General features: G+C 36.8%; 2 protein-coding genes across 3 annotated transcripts in view; one reads left to right on the top strand and one right to left on the bottom strand.

Moving 5' to 3' along the window:
- Window positions 1–5,736: 5,736 nt before the first annotated feature.
- Window positions 5,737–15,668, top strand: part of AZI2 (5-azacytidine induced 2) — a 46,523-nt gene continuing 36,591 nt past the window's right edge. Inside the window, exons 1-4 of the mRNA XM_034404052.3 lie at window positions 5,737–6,039; window positions 10,041–10,270; window positions 11,108–11,233; window positions 12,374–12,473. Coding sequence (XP_034259943.2) covers window positions 10,046–10,270; window positions 11,108–11,233; window positions 12,374–12,473 — 451 coding nt within the window. The 5' untranslated portion in view covers window positions 5,737–6,039; window positions 10,041–10,045. The remainder of the gene's footprint in view (window positions 6,040–10,040; window positions 10,271–11,107; window positions 11,234–12,373; window positions 12,474–15,668) is intronic.
- The window catches only part of CMC1 (C-X9-C motif containing 1), a 148,459-nt gene continuing 139,719 nt past the window's right edge, over window positions 6,929–15,668 (bottom strand). For both annotated transcript variants that reach the window (XM_087892546.1, XM_087892543.1), the window contains one exon: window positions 6,929–10,207. The gene's annotated coding sequence lies outside the window, so the exon portion shown is untranslated. The remainder of the gene's footprint in view (window positions 10,208–15,668) is intronic.

Raw genomic sequence — 15,668 nt, forward strand, 5'->3', positions numbered from 1 at the left:
ATTGAGACTCCTTGGGAAAATACTCTTCAGCAACGGAACATTTATTAAACTGTGGATCAATATTCATATAGCAGTACCATGATGCATTAGAATCAATATTTCCTACATCATTTTGCAGTAACAGTCTCCATTTTAAGCAGCTTCTGTTCTCACATTGTATCCACGTTCTACCTATGTAAAAAATATTTTCTTTTACAGAATCCATATAACAGGCCTTTACTCTTCTAGTTTGTAGAATATTTGTTCCCTCTGAAACATAAAAAACTATATTAAACATTAATCAAATTCTCATGAAAACTGTATTTCTATGAAAACTGTTAATAATAATAAAACACTAACTACTCTCAAAATTAAGTATAGTTAACTTCTACTGAGAAAAATACAGTGGCTATGTGGGTAGAAATTAACCTATGAAAACATGTACAGGTAGTTCTCAATCATAACTGACTATAGGCAATACAGACAGTTCTCATGTACAGGTAGTTCTCAACTATAACTTACAACCCAGAATTACAGTTGTAAATTGTTGCGGTCATTAGGTAGGTAACCATTTTTATCACCTTTCCTATGGCAATCATTAAGCAAATGCTGTGATCATTAAGCATATCTATTTTATCCAATGTCTGGTTTTCACTAGAAACCAGAGGCAAACAGTAGAAATCAACTAAAACTGTCAAAAATCAGTCACGACTCTGCAAATGATTCTAAAATGAGCTGGTTGCCAAAATGCAATCACATGACTGTACAGTTGTGGCTATTGAAACTTTGAAATCAGGTCAAATAACTGCTTTTATGAAAAGCAAACTGCTTCTGTGATTATGCTTGCATGCACTTTTCTTGCTGGTTAATTGTGAAGCTCATTTAGCCCTATTAAACAGATCCTTAATATGTGGCCTAGAACAAGCAAAAATAGTGTTCTGAAAAGCTGACATGAGATATTTGGCATGCTTGTAAAACAGCAAATATCCTATCTCACACAGAATGGCTGGCATATGTTGCAAATAGAAGCTTATAAAGTCAGATTTGAAGAGTCTGAAACAATAAGGGTTATCATCACATTAGTATTTAATGCAGCATTTCAGCAGCTGTTTAAAGATAACAATGAAGCCAAATAGTTTTTACTTTTCAACCTGGATCTAATAGCATTTCCATATTACCATGGCTCCATTATTAACTGAATCTCACAAGAACAATTTAACAATGACCCATTATAGTCTTAATAATAAAAACAAAGAAGATAATAAATGAAGTTCACTACACTATTGTAGGAAGGCCCCCCTCCCCAGAATAAAATATTATTTATTCTTGATATTAAAACAAAGAAAAATAGAATATTTCTCCTGAAGGAAAAGAGGAGACATCTTCTTAAAGGCAGAAAGCAGCTCCAGTCTTCCTGCTATAGAAAAAAGAGCCTCAAGCAGAAGCATGAAGAGGCTAATCATTAGGAATGGAGATTTTGTATCTATTCAGAAAGACTGGGTCACTCTATTCATAAGCAAAGAGCAACCAGAAACTCCAAATAAGCAATACAATAGGCAAGGAACCAAATCTGGCAAGAAATGCGTAAGATCTCCGACCTGACCTCCGTGTATTTCGCTGTGCCCTCAAAACCCTGTTGTTCCGCCAGGCCGGGCTATCAATGTAATGATTTTTAAATTGGGTGTTTTAAATTTTGGGGTCTTAAATTTGAGCAGAAATTATTTAATAATTTTAATTATTTTTAACTGATGTCTGTCTTTGTGCTTTTAATAGGCTGTACACCGCCCTGAGTCCTTCGGGAGAAGGGCGGTACAGAAATAAATTTATTTATTTATTTATTTATTTATTTATTTATTTGTTTGTTTGTTTGTTTGTTTATTATTTATTTATTATTAGCTCAGACAAACAAAACACCTAGGATTTGCATTTCCCCTTTTGCCTGTAGAGCCAGCTATGCCCCTACTTGACCCCATAAGAATCTGGCAACAGCCATTAAAATATTAAAGGACATATTCTTGCACAGGAACAGGCATCTCAATCTCAAAGGCCAAAAGAATGCATAAAAGCCCTCTACTCTCAACTCCATTTTGTCAGCCACCCCAGAAACATCCTGCTGTCACTGAAGTTTCTGGCTACCAAATAAATGGAGACCTTTGCTGTAGCCTGCCTCCATTTTATTTCAGCGTCTTTCTCCCAGCTTGGAATTGGACTTGATTTTTCTTCCAACACTATCCTGAGCTATTTCAAGTCCTATAATGAGAAAAATCCTCACACAAGTGAACAAAATGAAAGGGAACTTGAAAACTAAGAATATTAGAGTTTAATAGACTAGCCTTCTGTACAAGAAAAAGTAGAAATTTACAGGATAATGTTGGTCTGATGCCTACTGTCTTAACTGGGTTTCTTAGGAGCTGTCAAAAGTGAAGTCAACATTTCCCTTGCTAGGGTGACTGAGCCTGGGATGAAAGTTTTAGGCAACAGTTCTTTCTAATAAGAAAAGGGCCCATTAAACTGACTCTACTGCTAAGGTAATGATCAAGTGGCTGTAAAGTCAATTTAGGAATGATTTAGATAAGTCCTGTTGGAAGAAACATCCTTCTAGGTTCTGCTCCAAGTGGGGAAAAAGACACTGGAAACATGGAGACTGCTTGGAAAGATGGTTTAATGGTGGACAGGATCACATGGCTTGAGTTCCTGAACAGAAAAAGGGCAGATACAGTAAATCCTCGGGTTTTTATGCTCTCTCTGGCTCTGCATTTCTTGGAGCCCCAAAAGAGTATCCTGATTGGTTGTCAGACTCCCAGGGGGTGGGGGCCTTGCTGGCTGATGGTCACATGTGCTTCCCGGTCACATGTGGTGAGTTTCTGCTGCTATTGTGTAGAGGGCTAATCCTATCTTTGGCAATTCCTACTATGGCTCTGCCTGAAAGAGGCAGATCTTTGTTATGTAGAATAGACTGGCCCAGGCCTTAATGGCCCATTGACAAAGGGTGGGGGGCAGGAAGGTGGGAGCTGCTTTGTCTGTAAAATATGTTTCATATTTCTCATCCAGGGAAATATAATATTCTGCCTTTTTCATATTTCCTAAAATATTTCACTCTTCCAGGAAAGGGGTGGGTGCTAACTTCCTACAGTCCTGTAGAGCAATTTCAGGTTACCAGCTTCAGGCTACAGATAAAACTTACTAAAACTTACTAATTGTACAGATACCTGCACAATTAGCACAGAAGCCCCTCAGGGCTGTGTGCTCTCTCCACTTCTCTTCTCTCTATACACCAATGACTGTATCTCAAAAGATCCCTCTGTTAAAATACTGAAGTTTGCAGATGATACAACAGTGATTGGTCTCATTCAAGATAATGATGAATCTGCATACAGATGGGAGGTTCAACAACTAGACTTGTGGTGCAATCAGAACAATCTTGAACTAAATACACTCAAAACCATAGAAATGGTGGTGGATTTTAGAAGAAAACCTCCTATACTACCACCTCTTACAATACTAGGCAACACAGTATCAACAGTAGAGTCCTTCAAATTTCTAGATTCTATCATATCTCAAGACTTAAAATGGACACCTAACATCAAAAACATCATCAAAAAAGCTCAACAAAGAATGTTCTTTCTGCGCAAACTCAGAAAGCTCAAACTGCCCAAAGAACTGCTGATTCAGTTTTACAGAGGAATTATTGAGTCTTTCATCTGCACCGCCATAACTGTCTGGTTTGGCTCTGCAACCAAACAAGACAAACACAGGCTTCAACGGATAATTAGAACTGCCTTCCATTGAGGACCTGTATACTGCACAAGTCAAAAAGAGGGCTGTGAAAATATCTACAGACCCCTCACATCCTGGACATAAATTGTTTCAACTTCTACCCTCAAAAGACGCTATAGGGCATTGCACACCAAACAACTAGACACAAGGACAGTTTTTTCCCGAATGGCATCACTCTGCTTAACAACTAATCCCCACAACACTGTCAAATAATTTACTAAGACTGTATTACTATTATTCTTCTCTTCCTTACTAGTATCTATCTGTTCCCACTTATTACTATAACAATATTGCTTGTATCTTTCAATTATATTGTTTTTATTTGTTTCCTAGTACAATTTGATAGCTTATTAATAATCTTGACGATCATTAAGTATTGTATCTTTTTATTCTTGATGAATGTATTTTATTTTCCTTATATACACTGAGAGCACATACACCTAAGACAAATTCTTTGTGTGTCCAATCACACTTGGCTAATAAAGAATTCTATTCTATTCTAATGATACCTGTTTCCTACCGTTTCCTACTGGTGATGTGTTAGTTGCACCATTTTCTTACCCCAGCTCACTGCTTTTTTACTAAATTTTATTACACATTATTTTACAGTGGCACTAGATTTTCTACATTACTTTAAAAGCAATGCAAAATCACATTGCATCTATGACAAATATGTTGGTCCTTATACAAATCAAGAATAGAATAGAATAGAATAGTTCTTTATTGGCCAAGTGTGATTGGACACACAAGGAATTAAAGATAAAGAATATTCATATATCCGAGTTTGACATCCTATGATTAGTATTGTTTTCTACCTTTACATTTTGGCCAAGAATAAATTTTTGCTTTAAAATATTTTGGTTCATTGGAATTGGAATGACTATATTTTTTGTACAAAATTCCTATTTAATTATTTTGACCTTAGATTACTTACTGCAATTAATATCAGCCTCTGAAAGTTTAGTGATGAAAGCATAACATGGATTTATGAATACATGTATGAATGCATGTAGGTATGTGTATTATGTGACATATGCACACCTTATATAACGTATCTCAGAATGAATTATATATCTCAGAATGTCATATATACATTACACTATTATTCTGGCATATATATGTGCATATGTAATATATGTACAGAATGTTGATGCATATTGTTTTATGTTTTAAACCAATAATTCTAAAATGAAGCCTACAGATTACATTAAATAAATTGATGTTTGTCCATATGCAGTTTTCTATAATTTAACATTTTCAACAGAAGCTCTTCTCCAACTGCCTTCTCAATTGGAAAGTGTTTGATATTGCTTCAATTTTGAAATGTTTTCCTAAACATGTAAAAGTTTATCTTTGTAACATTTTAATTCCAACCATATACAATGCTCTAATCTAAGTTATACTGGTGATCAATTTTAAGCCAATATTATAGATGGATAATTGCAATCTCTCAAGCATCCAAATGTCATGAGCCTTAAAAAAATACAAAACATAGAAATTTTAATAATAATATTGCCTCAGAATTAATTTTTATTGTTTTTCCCCTTTTCAGGTCAATTCAATTTTTTTTTTTTTTAGATCATTGTAGATGTAATTGTTGAGGGACTTTTTCACGTGTTCATGCTGGTGCTTCATTTGATTGGTTTCATTTTCTTTTATTCAAAGCACTGACACACTGTTATTACATTTCTATACAATTCATGTATATGATATGGACAAATAGACAGCGGCTATTTCACAACGAGAAAACGGAATAGACGGCCAGCAGCTTTTTCTCCTCTGAGGGGAAATAAAGACCATACCTCTCCGTAACATTCCGACAAAACAGCGGGAACGGAGGGACTACAATTCCCTTCTCTCCTCCCCCCCCATTGCATGCCGGGAACAGAACTGCCGGGGCGGGTTTTGGTTCTACGGCCTCGCAAAATCAGCGAGGAGACTTCGAATCCCAGCATGCCTCGTTACTGATACCCATTTCCCCCACTGAAGTGGGAGGAGATTATTGGCTGTACACGTTACTGTCATGTGAGATGATGAAAGTCAGAGATTCCTGGTGAGTCTGAGGGAGTGAAGGGAGGAAAGAGAAAGAGAGACATCGTGCAGCTGTGGGGAACTTTGGTTGAAGTTACATCTGCTTCTGAGCTGCGAGGAGAAGACGAGAAGTCTAAGCTAAAGTGGGCTCTCTTTCTTATTCACCCCACCGCAACGACCCTGTACTGTTAATTGGTGCGTTCGGAGACGAAAGGGCCCCGCCCATTTCTGCCTCGAGCTTGCTAGCTGCAGGTAACTCTTTGCATTCCGCAGCGTTTTCTCTCCTGGTTGTTGGCCTCTCTTCCCTGGCCCGCCAATCTAGGGTTGTCAATTAAGTTTCCAAGAAAAAGGCCAGGGTCGCGTGGCCTATTTCTCCCAAGCAAAATAGCGGCCCCAATTTGGGATGGGGTAGCTCAGCACTGGCCAGTGTTTTGCTTACTTAGCCACTGAGTTTCCAGCACTGAATTAACCCGTTGATTGGTTTTATAGAATTTATTGAACCACAAACTGACCATGAGATCTATATGCGAATAAGATACAGCAAGGTCAATATAATTAATCTTGGCAAAATTCCTGTGCTGGGTTTTATCTAATAAAACATTACAGGAACTGAGTCCTACTGTGTTTAACAAATCTTACTGTGGTGTATGCATGCACAGGATTGCATTTTTTCTTTATGTTGAAAATAATTGCTTAATTACCGCTATTCCCCCCCCCCCAGAAATGAGAGCATTTGTTTTATGTAAACTGTTAGTCTGATACACAAAATACTAAAGGCCAAGCATATATTCCTTTTCCTTTTATTTATGAGAATTCAGATTCTCTAAAACTTTTTGTTTATATATCACATTTACAGCTGCCTAGGATTGTTATGAGTTGAGCAATCTATAAATGTGATTTATAAATAAACTTTTCCTTGAAATATCTCTGAATGTCTAGAACTTTCAGTTTTGAAATGGTGTGCAGAGGTCACCAGAATCCTTGTCCTTGCATATACTTAGAACTGAAGTATATAGAATCTTTGTTATTTGAATTTGATTGTTAATGGAAGAATAAGGAGAAATAGAATGAACATTATCTGACAGCATTTCAGAAAGGGAATATGCTAATCCATTCATGGAAGTTATCAGGGATAATCAGACCAGATAACATGTCCTTTTATTCAATTTCTAAAACATGGCCAATAGCAATGTACATTTCAAACAAAAGATGCAAGAAATTGTCAGTGCTGCTTGTGAATAGGCATAGTTAAGCTTTGCAGAATAAATTGTAGGTTGGGATAAGCACTCAGTTTGGAATACAGATATACCTCATTTAGTGATGGTCACGTTTAGTGACTGTTTGCAGTTGTAGTGCTGATGAAAAAATAACTTTGCAACCAATCCTCACATTTATGATCTTTGTAAGTTTGTAAAGCAAAGGAAAGCTAAAGCAAGATCTTAAATACAGTTGTGATTTTACTAAGTGACTGTTTTGCTTAATGACTGAGCTGCCAGGTCCAATTGTGGTCAAAAACTACTGGTATTTGACAAAAGGAATGGGCAAAGGCTTGCTGCCTTTTCATTTTTGGTATGAAGGAAGTTATAATAAGTGAGAATATATGGTAACCAAGAGTGAAATTGAAAGTAGAGATGTATGAATACCCAAAGTTTAATTTTAAGGAATTGCTACTTCGTTATAAGTACTATTATCTAAATGCTTCAACATATGTGTTATTCTGAGATTTGTTCTTTTAAAGACTTAAGACAATTTAATTGACTCCTCATCCCTAATTATTTTTTAATATTTTAAATTTAACTTTGGTTCTTTTAAGTTTCACTGTTACATAGGAAGATTTAGGAATTACTCGGATGCTTTTTTTAGTTTGTATATTCCATGCCTATCTATATCTCCTCCTCTGTTTCTAACAACAGCGTTAGAAACCAAAATGGCAGCACCTTCTCATTGAAATAATGAGAAGAATAACTTTAAAAATAATTAATGTATTATATTTGTTGAAAAAAACTGAGACTGGAGAAATGGAAAAGCTTATTTGAAAGTTAGGTTAAACAGTCAGAATTAAATGAACATATTCAAGATTCAGTTTACTCTTTGGTACTTATAAAGATAAATTCTGTTGTAATAAGTTTACATCTTTCTGTAAAATTTTGAAGATACCTGTTCTTCTCCCACTTATCTGCCTGGTACTTGGTCTTCCTGTTACAAAGCAAGTTTAAATGTTTCATTATATAGAATCCTCTTCCTAAAAAGTATTTTCAAATACAACTCTTTGATTTGTATCTTTTGTCTGAAAGGATCACTTTTAGGTACCTATAATATTCCTTTTTATCAGTGCTCTTCAAAAAGTCAGACTTCACCAGCTATCTCAATTAATTAATTAAGTATTCATGAAAGAAGTATTCAGAAAATTTATATGGCTACCCAACACATGGTGGTTCTTGGTGGCTTACAAAAATAAAAGCCCAGTACAAAACCAATAAACTTCCACTTCCCTGGTGACAATAATTTAGATATTCTTTCTGAAGGCAATATATAATTAACATGGTAATCACCAAAACAGCCAGAATGACATAGTAATCAAGATGTTGTGGTAAATAGAAGAGACCCAAGTTCAAGTCCACCTTAGATGTGGAGCGGCTTACTGAAACCGGGTGAATTTCTCTCTCTCTCTCTCAGTTTACTTGTTTTGGAGAAAAGAGTCCTATGTATGTCTATTTAGATTCACAATTATCCAGGTCATGGTTTTCCCATTGGTGCTTTTCAAAAGGCTTCTCATCCAAGAAGCTTCTTCAGTTCTGACTGAATGCTGGGGAATAGAAGGATTTATATTCTTTGCAATCATCTGGCTGTTAGTATTTTCTCTCTGAGAGTCATTGAGGTCACTTGAGGGGAGTTAATCTCAGGGTCACCTGAATCAGAGTGCAAATGAGTGCAGAACCTTCCTGGAGCTGTTGAAAGGACTGTGTTGAGGCCTGGAGATGGGTGATGTTCTATCCTTCCCCTTCTGTTGAGAGAGGGTTATTCAATTTTAACATAGATGACTTTTTGGCCCATTTTTCAAGCCAAGTCAAAGGGGTCATTTTGTTGGCTATTTCTTCTCTGAAAGCTAACAATATATCTAAAATTTAAGACAAGAATTGATGCTAAATGGAAATTGATGTAACTTATTCAAAGGGGAAAATGTCAGCAACTTTTGTAAATCTCTGCTTAAAGCCTTTGAACGAAATGCCACTATCTAATATTGCTAAAGCAGACTGAAACAGCTCTATTTTTGTTACTTTTGTGATGATACTTTTTAGTGGGGCTAAGTTTTAAGTAGATGTTTTTGTTGAATAGATATTTTACTTCACTTGTTCTGGCTATATACTTTGAAATTTTTAAACTTTTGGAGTTTAATTAATTTTGTTTTACAGTTCAATTGTATTTTATATTGCTGTTACATTTGAATGAAATCTAGATTTTCTTCCAAATACTTTATCTTTAAAGTAGGCAGTCTCTTAGATTTACTGAAAACAGGTTATATTGGTTTTTTTTTTAAAAAAATCATCTTTGAGGGGCATTGTCACATTGTTTTTTCTTCCTTTCCTTCATTTTTCAATATGATACATAGTGTATGCATTTTAACGTTTTAAAGTTTTAATGTTTTAACTTTGTATGGGATATTGTTGCATTGTTTTATTCTCTGTTGTAAGCCGCCCAGAATCCCTTGGGAGTTGGGCGGCATGGAAATGCAAATAAATAAATAAATAAATAGTGAAAATATGGGAGGATATTATACTGAAATGTGAAAATGAGATGATAAATAAACATACTATCTTAAAATAAAAGTTCAACAAAACATTGACATTCTGTAAGTCCAAATTGTGCTCTTCCTTTTCAAAGTAGCCATCTTTAAGTAGAAATTTTAGGAAGAGGAGCTTTTTGGAAAGTTGCTCAGGTTTCATTACATCTTTACTTTAGAAGAATGGCATGGAAGGAAAGAGCAGATGAATCTCTTTCTATACACTCCAGCCTTTTCCAATTCTTCTCTGGAATGTTGGAAGGCCTACCAAAGCAGATGGTAGAAGGGTGAGTAGCAGGAAGAGTAGAAGATTAAGAGGAAATCATGTTGTTCTATGGAAGACTATTCAAATAGGATTGGATATAGCCCAATATTTTGTCAGAATTGCAAAACTCAAATACCATGTATGTATGTATGTATGCATGTATTTGCTTATTGGATGCTTAACAATGTAATGATTATTTTTATTTAGCTATCATGGAAGAAGTAGCTGAAGATGACATTGATATCCTGAATCGTGAAAAAGCAGACACTCATCACAGACAAGATGGACAATTTCCTATTCCAGTGTTTTCAGGAGAAGAATCAGTTGCTTCACATTTTGCCCTTGTCACTGCTTATGAAGATATTAAAAAGCGTCTGAAAGAGACAGAAAGAGAAAATTCTTTCTTAAAGAAAAGAGTAAGATTGTTAGAAGAAAAGGCAAGTATTTTTAGCAATATATTTTTTCTTTCAAGGTTATATCGTTCAACATTATTAATGTTAGTAAGTATGATTTTTAGAAACTAATTTTTATCTTAAGTAATGTGTAAAGTAATTAAGCACATGTGAAAGATACATTCACTACTGGAAGTCATTACCTGTTACTTATGGCTGGGACTAAGGTAATTCACTTGGTTTAACATTAAACGCTTAATGGTGTTCTGTCCCCGTCTCACACACGCACACAAACAGACAGCCGGGGGTTAAATAAACTGGCAGACAACCAATTCTTCCGATAAGAAGCTTGGCAGCAACTCAGTAGCTGCTTGCCAAGAACTTTACTCAATAAACAAAATACACACAGTCAAGAATTGTCCAGTTCGTAAAATAAATCCAAGGCCGATAATGATGTTTCCAAAGATGCAATGTGACTCGATAATAGTTAGTTTTGTCCGTCATAGAGTCTGAATGGCCACCTCACCCCCTTTTATACCCTGTGGGGTGTGGTCCAGTGACTCAGCTTAATCTCTGGCACGCCTTTTCTTCTGTTGCGCGCGCTTATCTCTGTGACGCTGCCGAGGATCCAGCCAAGACTCATTTCCCTCATCACTGTCCACCTGTGGCTGCGTGGACGTGCTTGGCCCCGGCCCTATCTCTTGCCCTTTGGCGGACACCGAAGGCATTGCCAGAGAGGAGGGTCCTGGAGAGGGAGGCCTTGCCAACTCCTCTCCTTCACTCTCGGAGTCCTCTCCTGCCAATGACACAGGCTCAGGTAACGGAGCCACAACAAATGGAAGTATTTGAATAATGATTAAATCACATCTTGTAATCTTTTAGCTTCTTGAATCCCATTTGGAAGAAGCAACAAGTTCTGTGGGTCGTGAGCAAGTTAACAAAGCTTATCAAGCATATCGGGAATCTTGTATTGAACGAGATAATCTGAAAAGTCAACTGGATAAAACGGTATGTTTTTGGAGTAGCATAAAAGAAAACAAGAATGTTGCATGAGCCTCAAGTAGAAAAGTATTTTAACATTATGTAGCAAATTAAGTTTGGATCACTGAAAACATTGAATATGATCTAGCAAAAGTTAAGCATTCATATTCATTTCTGTGTATGGGTTTAAAATGAGTTTGTATCCTTTTTTAAACATCAAAACAACACGATTAAGGAATACTTAGTGTGGCTTAAATCGTTCCTGGATTTTTAAAAATACTGAATTTCTGCATTCACCTTCATTGATATTTTCTCTTTTTTTCAGTAACCCCATTTGTCTCCTAATTGTTCTGATATTAAATGTCCGAATTTGCTGTTTGAATGAATGAAAGTGAGATTCACATTAAAACATAGGTTGTCAAAGCTCCTGTGATTCAGTTCAAATGACTACAGGTAGTCCTTGATTTACAACAATTGGATTAATGACCATTTGAAGTTACTTATGATCATTGCAGCATCTTCATGATCACATGATTAAAATTTATACAGATTTAGATTTAGGCTTGGCATCTAACTCATATTTATGACTTTGTAGTGTCCTGTGGTCATGTGATCACCTTTTGTAACTTTCTGACAAGCAAAGTCAATGGGGAAGCCAGATTCACTTAACAACCATGTTACTAACCTAACAACTGCAATGATTCACTTAACAACTGTAGCAAGAAAGAATGAAATGGAACAAAACTCACTTAAATGTCTCATTTAGTAATAAAAATTTTGGGCTCAATTGTGGTAAATCAAGGACTACCTTATATATCTTTTTTTTAATTAAGTGGAGTGCAAAAACTTTGTAAAATGAAAAATAGATTGAATGAAAAGCTGGAGATACATTTGGAAAGCATGCCTGCTAGCTGAGTTCAGTGTGATATATTATTTAATTAATTGATTATTAGTAATTAACAAGATTTTTCTTCTCCCCTCTAAAAACAAAACAATATTTTCAGGGTGCATAAATAATCACATGCTATTTTCTTTTCCAATTTTTGAAATAGTAAAAGTAGCATAGTAATTCGGCCAAATCTTTATGAAGAATCAACTGATCTATAGACTCAGACTTCAACTAGAATAATAATGAAGCCCTGATAATTTATATATTTCTCAAATTAGATGAAAGAGAACATGGAATATGTGAAAATCTTGAATGAGCAGTTGCAGTCTAAAGAAGTAGAACTCTTACAGCTAAGAACAGAAGTGGAAACTCAACAAGGTGCACTTTGTCTATCTATAACAGTATCCATATATGCCAAGTGCTGTGACCTGCAATCCTTTTTTTAAACTTAATTTTTATATAACTGAGGCATGATTATTACTGGTGTGATATAATGTTCAGTAGTGATTAAGGTATTGGGAAGTATTGATTAAGACTGGGAGACCCAACTTCATATGTCAGCATGGAAGCTCACCGGTGGCTGTAACAGGATATAAATCCAACAAATAATGATAACAAAGTATGCATCTTAGAACAATTTCAGAACATGTGAGAATTTAGTGCAAACATTTCTTTTAATCTGTAAATGTCTTAAGTTGGTACAAGAGCAACATCCTAGCTGGTATGGGCCCATCTCACTGGAGAGAGAATTCTGTAAGCAAGAGCCAATTCTAAGTAGGTCCGTCTATACATAAAGAATCAGGCTCATTCTTACTGTACCTATGAAAAGATAAGGAAACTTTAGATACTACATTTCTAAACTACTGTGTTTTAGTAATAAAACAAGGACTTTTGAGTTGAGCCTTGAAATAAACTGGGTTAATTTTATAGTTGGCAACATACAAGCAATATGTTAAATCATTAAATGTCCCAGTTCTGCAACTTGTGATTGTATTTTGATCTAAGTGCAGTTGCTGAGCCATCTTTAAAGGCAGATTCACAATTAGGAGCAATATAATTCAGTAATTATTTCAGTGTGGCTCACAAAACTCCACTTCTTTCTCATTAGATGGATTGAGGCTAGTACACCAATCTGCTTCAGAGACAGCTTATTTTTTTTATGACAGTTTTGGCTTGGATCAGTGACATATTGCAGACTTCTTATTGAGGTTTGTGGAGGGGAGTATAGTCTTCTCAAATACAGAATGACTATTAATTTGGTCAAAAGAACCATCTATCACTAGCATTTTTTTCTTGGATTGAGACTCTATTGGCCACAAAAATCCATTATTGCATCTCTGCATCACTTAATGCTATCATAACTTTACATGTATCATGAAAATATCTATTAGGTGATACCCATATATAGCTGATAAAACTCTGAAATATTTCACCCCAATACATTCCATTCCAGTCTTGTTGTAGACAACTCCAATGTCTAAACAGATATTTATATTATAGTATAAACTATACTTTAGTTTTAAAAGAAACTACTAATTGAAACACTGCCCTAGAAACAAATCTTGCTGATGAAAGATTTGTGAAGAAAAAAAACTTTTTAGTAGTAATTATATATTTGTCTTAAGATGGGGTTACTCTCCTCTCAAGGAACCATATATTTTTTCTAGACTTAGCTAAAAAATCCTTACTGCTGATATAATAATAAGCATGCATAAGAATGCAGATAATACCCAACTTTACATTTTGGCTCCTGGCTGAGTAAGTTAAGTTGTCAAATGCTTGGAGAATGTGGTCTGGACCTGGTATCTACAGGAGTATCTTTTCCCAGCAGTATTTCAAATTCAAATAACATTATTTCAATCATTAATCAGAAAAGAGAAAAGAATATAGTTTTCAAATACCCAGAACATCCCAAAGCAAATAAAGAGGAGTGATACATTAAAACTATGCTGAAAAGTTTCATTCTTATCCCAGCAATATTTGGCTGTTTGATAAGATCTAATGGCAGACTGTTTATGTGTTTCATCTGTTTGAGATGGCAGTCTTCATGGACCATGAAACCACAGCTTCTTAGTCATTACTTCCTTTCCATGGAATAATATCTCCCTGACATTCAAATTTGGCTGTTCATCAAGCCAGGTGGGAGGTTTGCTATAATTACAGATAGTCATTGAGTTACGAATGTAATGAAGCCTGCCCATTCCGTTCATAGCCTGAGGATTCATGGGAGTAAATCTTGTACCTTGAGCGAGATCACTTCCTGCTTTCACCCACCCATTTGATAATCGAATGTGCGGCTTGTATATGACATATCTTGGGGTGCGGGAGGCCATGGGGGGACCTAGTGATGGAACAGGCCACCTGCTTAAGACCACCCAAGGCCTCCTCTGATCCAGATACCTCATTCTCTCTCCTCTGCGGTTCCCACAATTGCTTCCTTCCCCATCCAGGTGACCTACCTTATGAAGATCTGTCTCCTCTCCAGCCTGTTTCTTTGCTTGTTTTCTCCTTTCTCATCAGCAAAGGACTTGACGAGGCCTCCAGTGATGAAAAAGGAGGCCTAGAGGCCCAAGCAAAGCCTTCCGGGCCTACTTTATCATCGCCAGAGGCCTCGTCAAGTGGATCTCCGGTGAGAAAGGAGGCCCAGAAGGCCGCGTGCAGATCTCCAGACCTCCTTTTTCATCACCAGAGGTCTCATCATGCAAATCTCCAGTGAGAAAGAAGGCCCGAAAGGCCACGCACAGGCATCCTTTTTCATTGCTGGAGGTCTTGTCAAGTGCATCTCTGGTGAGAAAGGAGGTGGAAGGCTGTGCATGGGCCTCCGGGTCTCCTTTTTCATTGCCAGAGGCCTTGTCAAGCGGATCTCTGGCGAGAAAGAAGGCCCGGAAGACCGCACATGCTCCTCCAGGCCTCCTTTCTCATCGGCAAAGGACTTGAGGATTGCGTCTCTGTAGGCTTCAGCAGCCCTTTTTAAAAAGCCTTTGCTGGGAGGAACAGAGCTTCAGAGGTGGGTGTTTGCCCGTCCCAAGCTCTGCTGGTGTCAACAAAGGCTTTTTGCAAAGGGCTGCCAAAGACTACAGGAACACAATCTCCCTGCAGGTTTCAGCAAGGAAACAGAAACAGAAAATGGAGGAAAGGTCTAAAGGACCAAAGCCTTCCATTCATTTGCAAACATCCAGGCCTCAATTCACAGAGAATAGAGGCCTAAAATGCAAGATCACACGAGATCAATAGCAGAGATCTTGCGCTACTGAACTCACATGATCTCACGGTACGTTAGGCCTCTGTGAATGCACTGAAAGCCTGAAGAAATGAAGCAGGCAAAGAAACCGCAACAGAGAGCAGATCTTCGCAAAGTAAGTGAGACCCAGCTGGGGAATGGGGAAATAGATGGAGCAAATGTTGCAGAGCCTCTGTGGTCATTCGTAAGAGCGAACAACTGCCGTGGTGCTGCAATATTCATAATTTCAGGACTTGTTTGTAAACACTAGGGAACGCTTATCACATAACTTCGAGCATTTGCTAAGGGAACGCTCGTAACGGGGACCAGTTGCGTCCCTTTCTGGACCGGGA

This window comes from Pantherophis guttatus, chromosome 4 (genome assembly GCF_059756535.1).
Source record: "Pantherophis guttatus breed Tessera chromosome 4, ASM5975653v1, whole genome shotgun sequence".
Lineage (NCBI taxonomy): Eukaryota > Metazoa > Chordata > Lepidosauria > Squamata > Colubridae > Pantherophis > Pantherophis guttatus.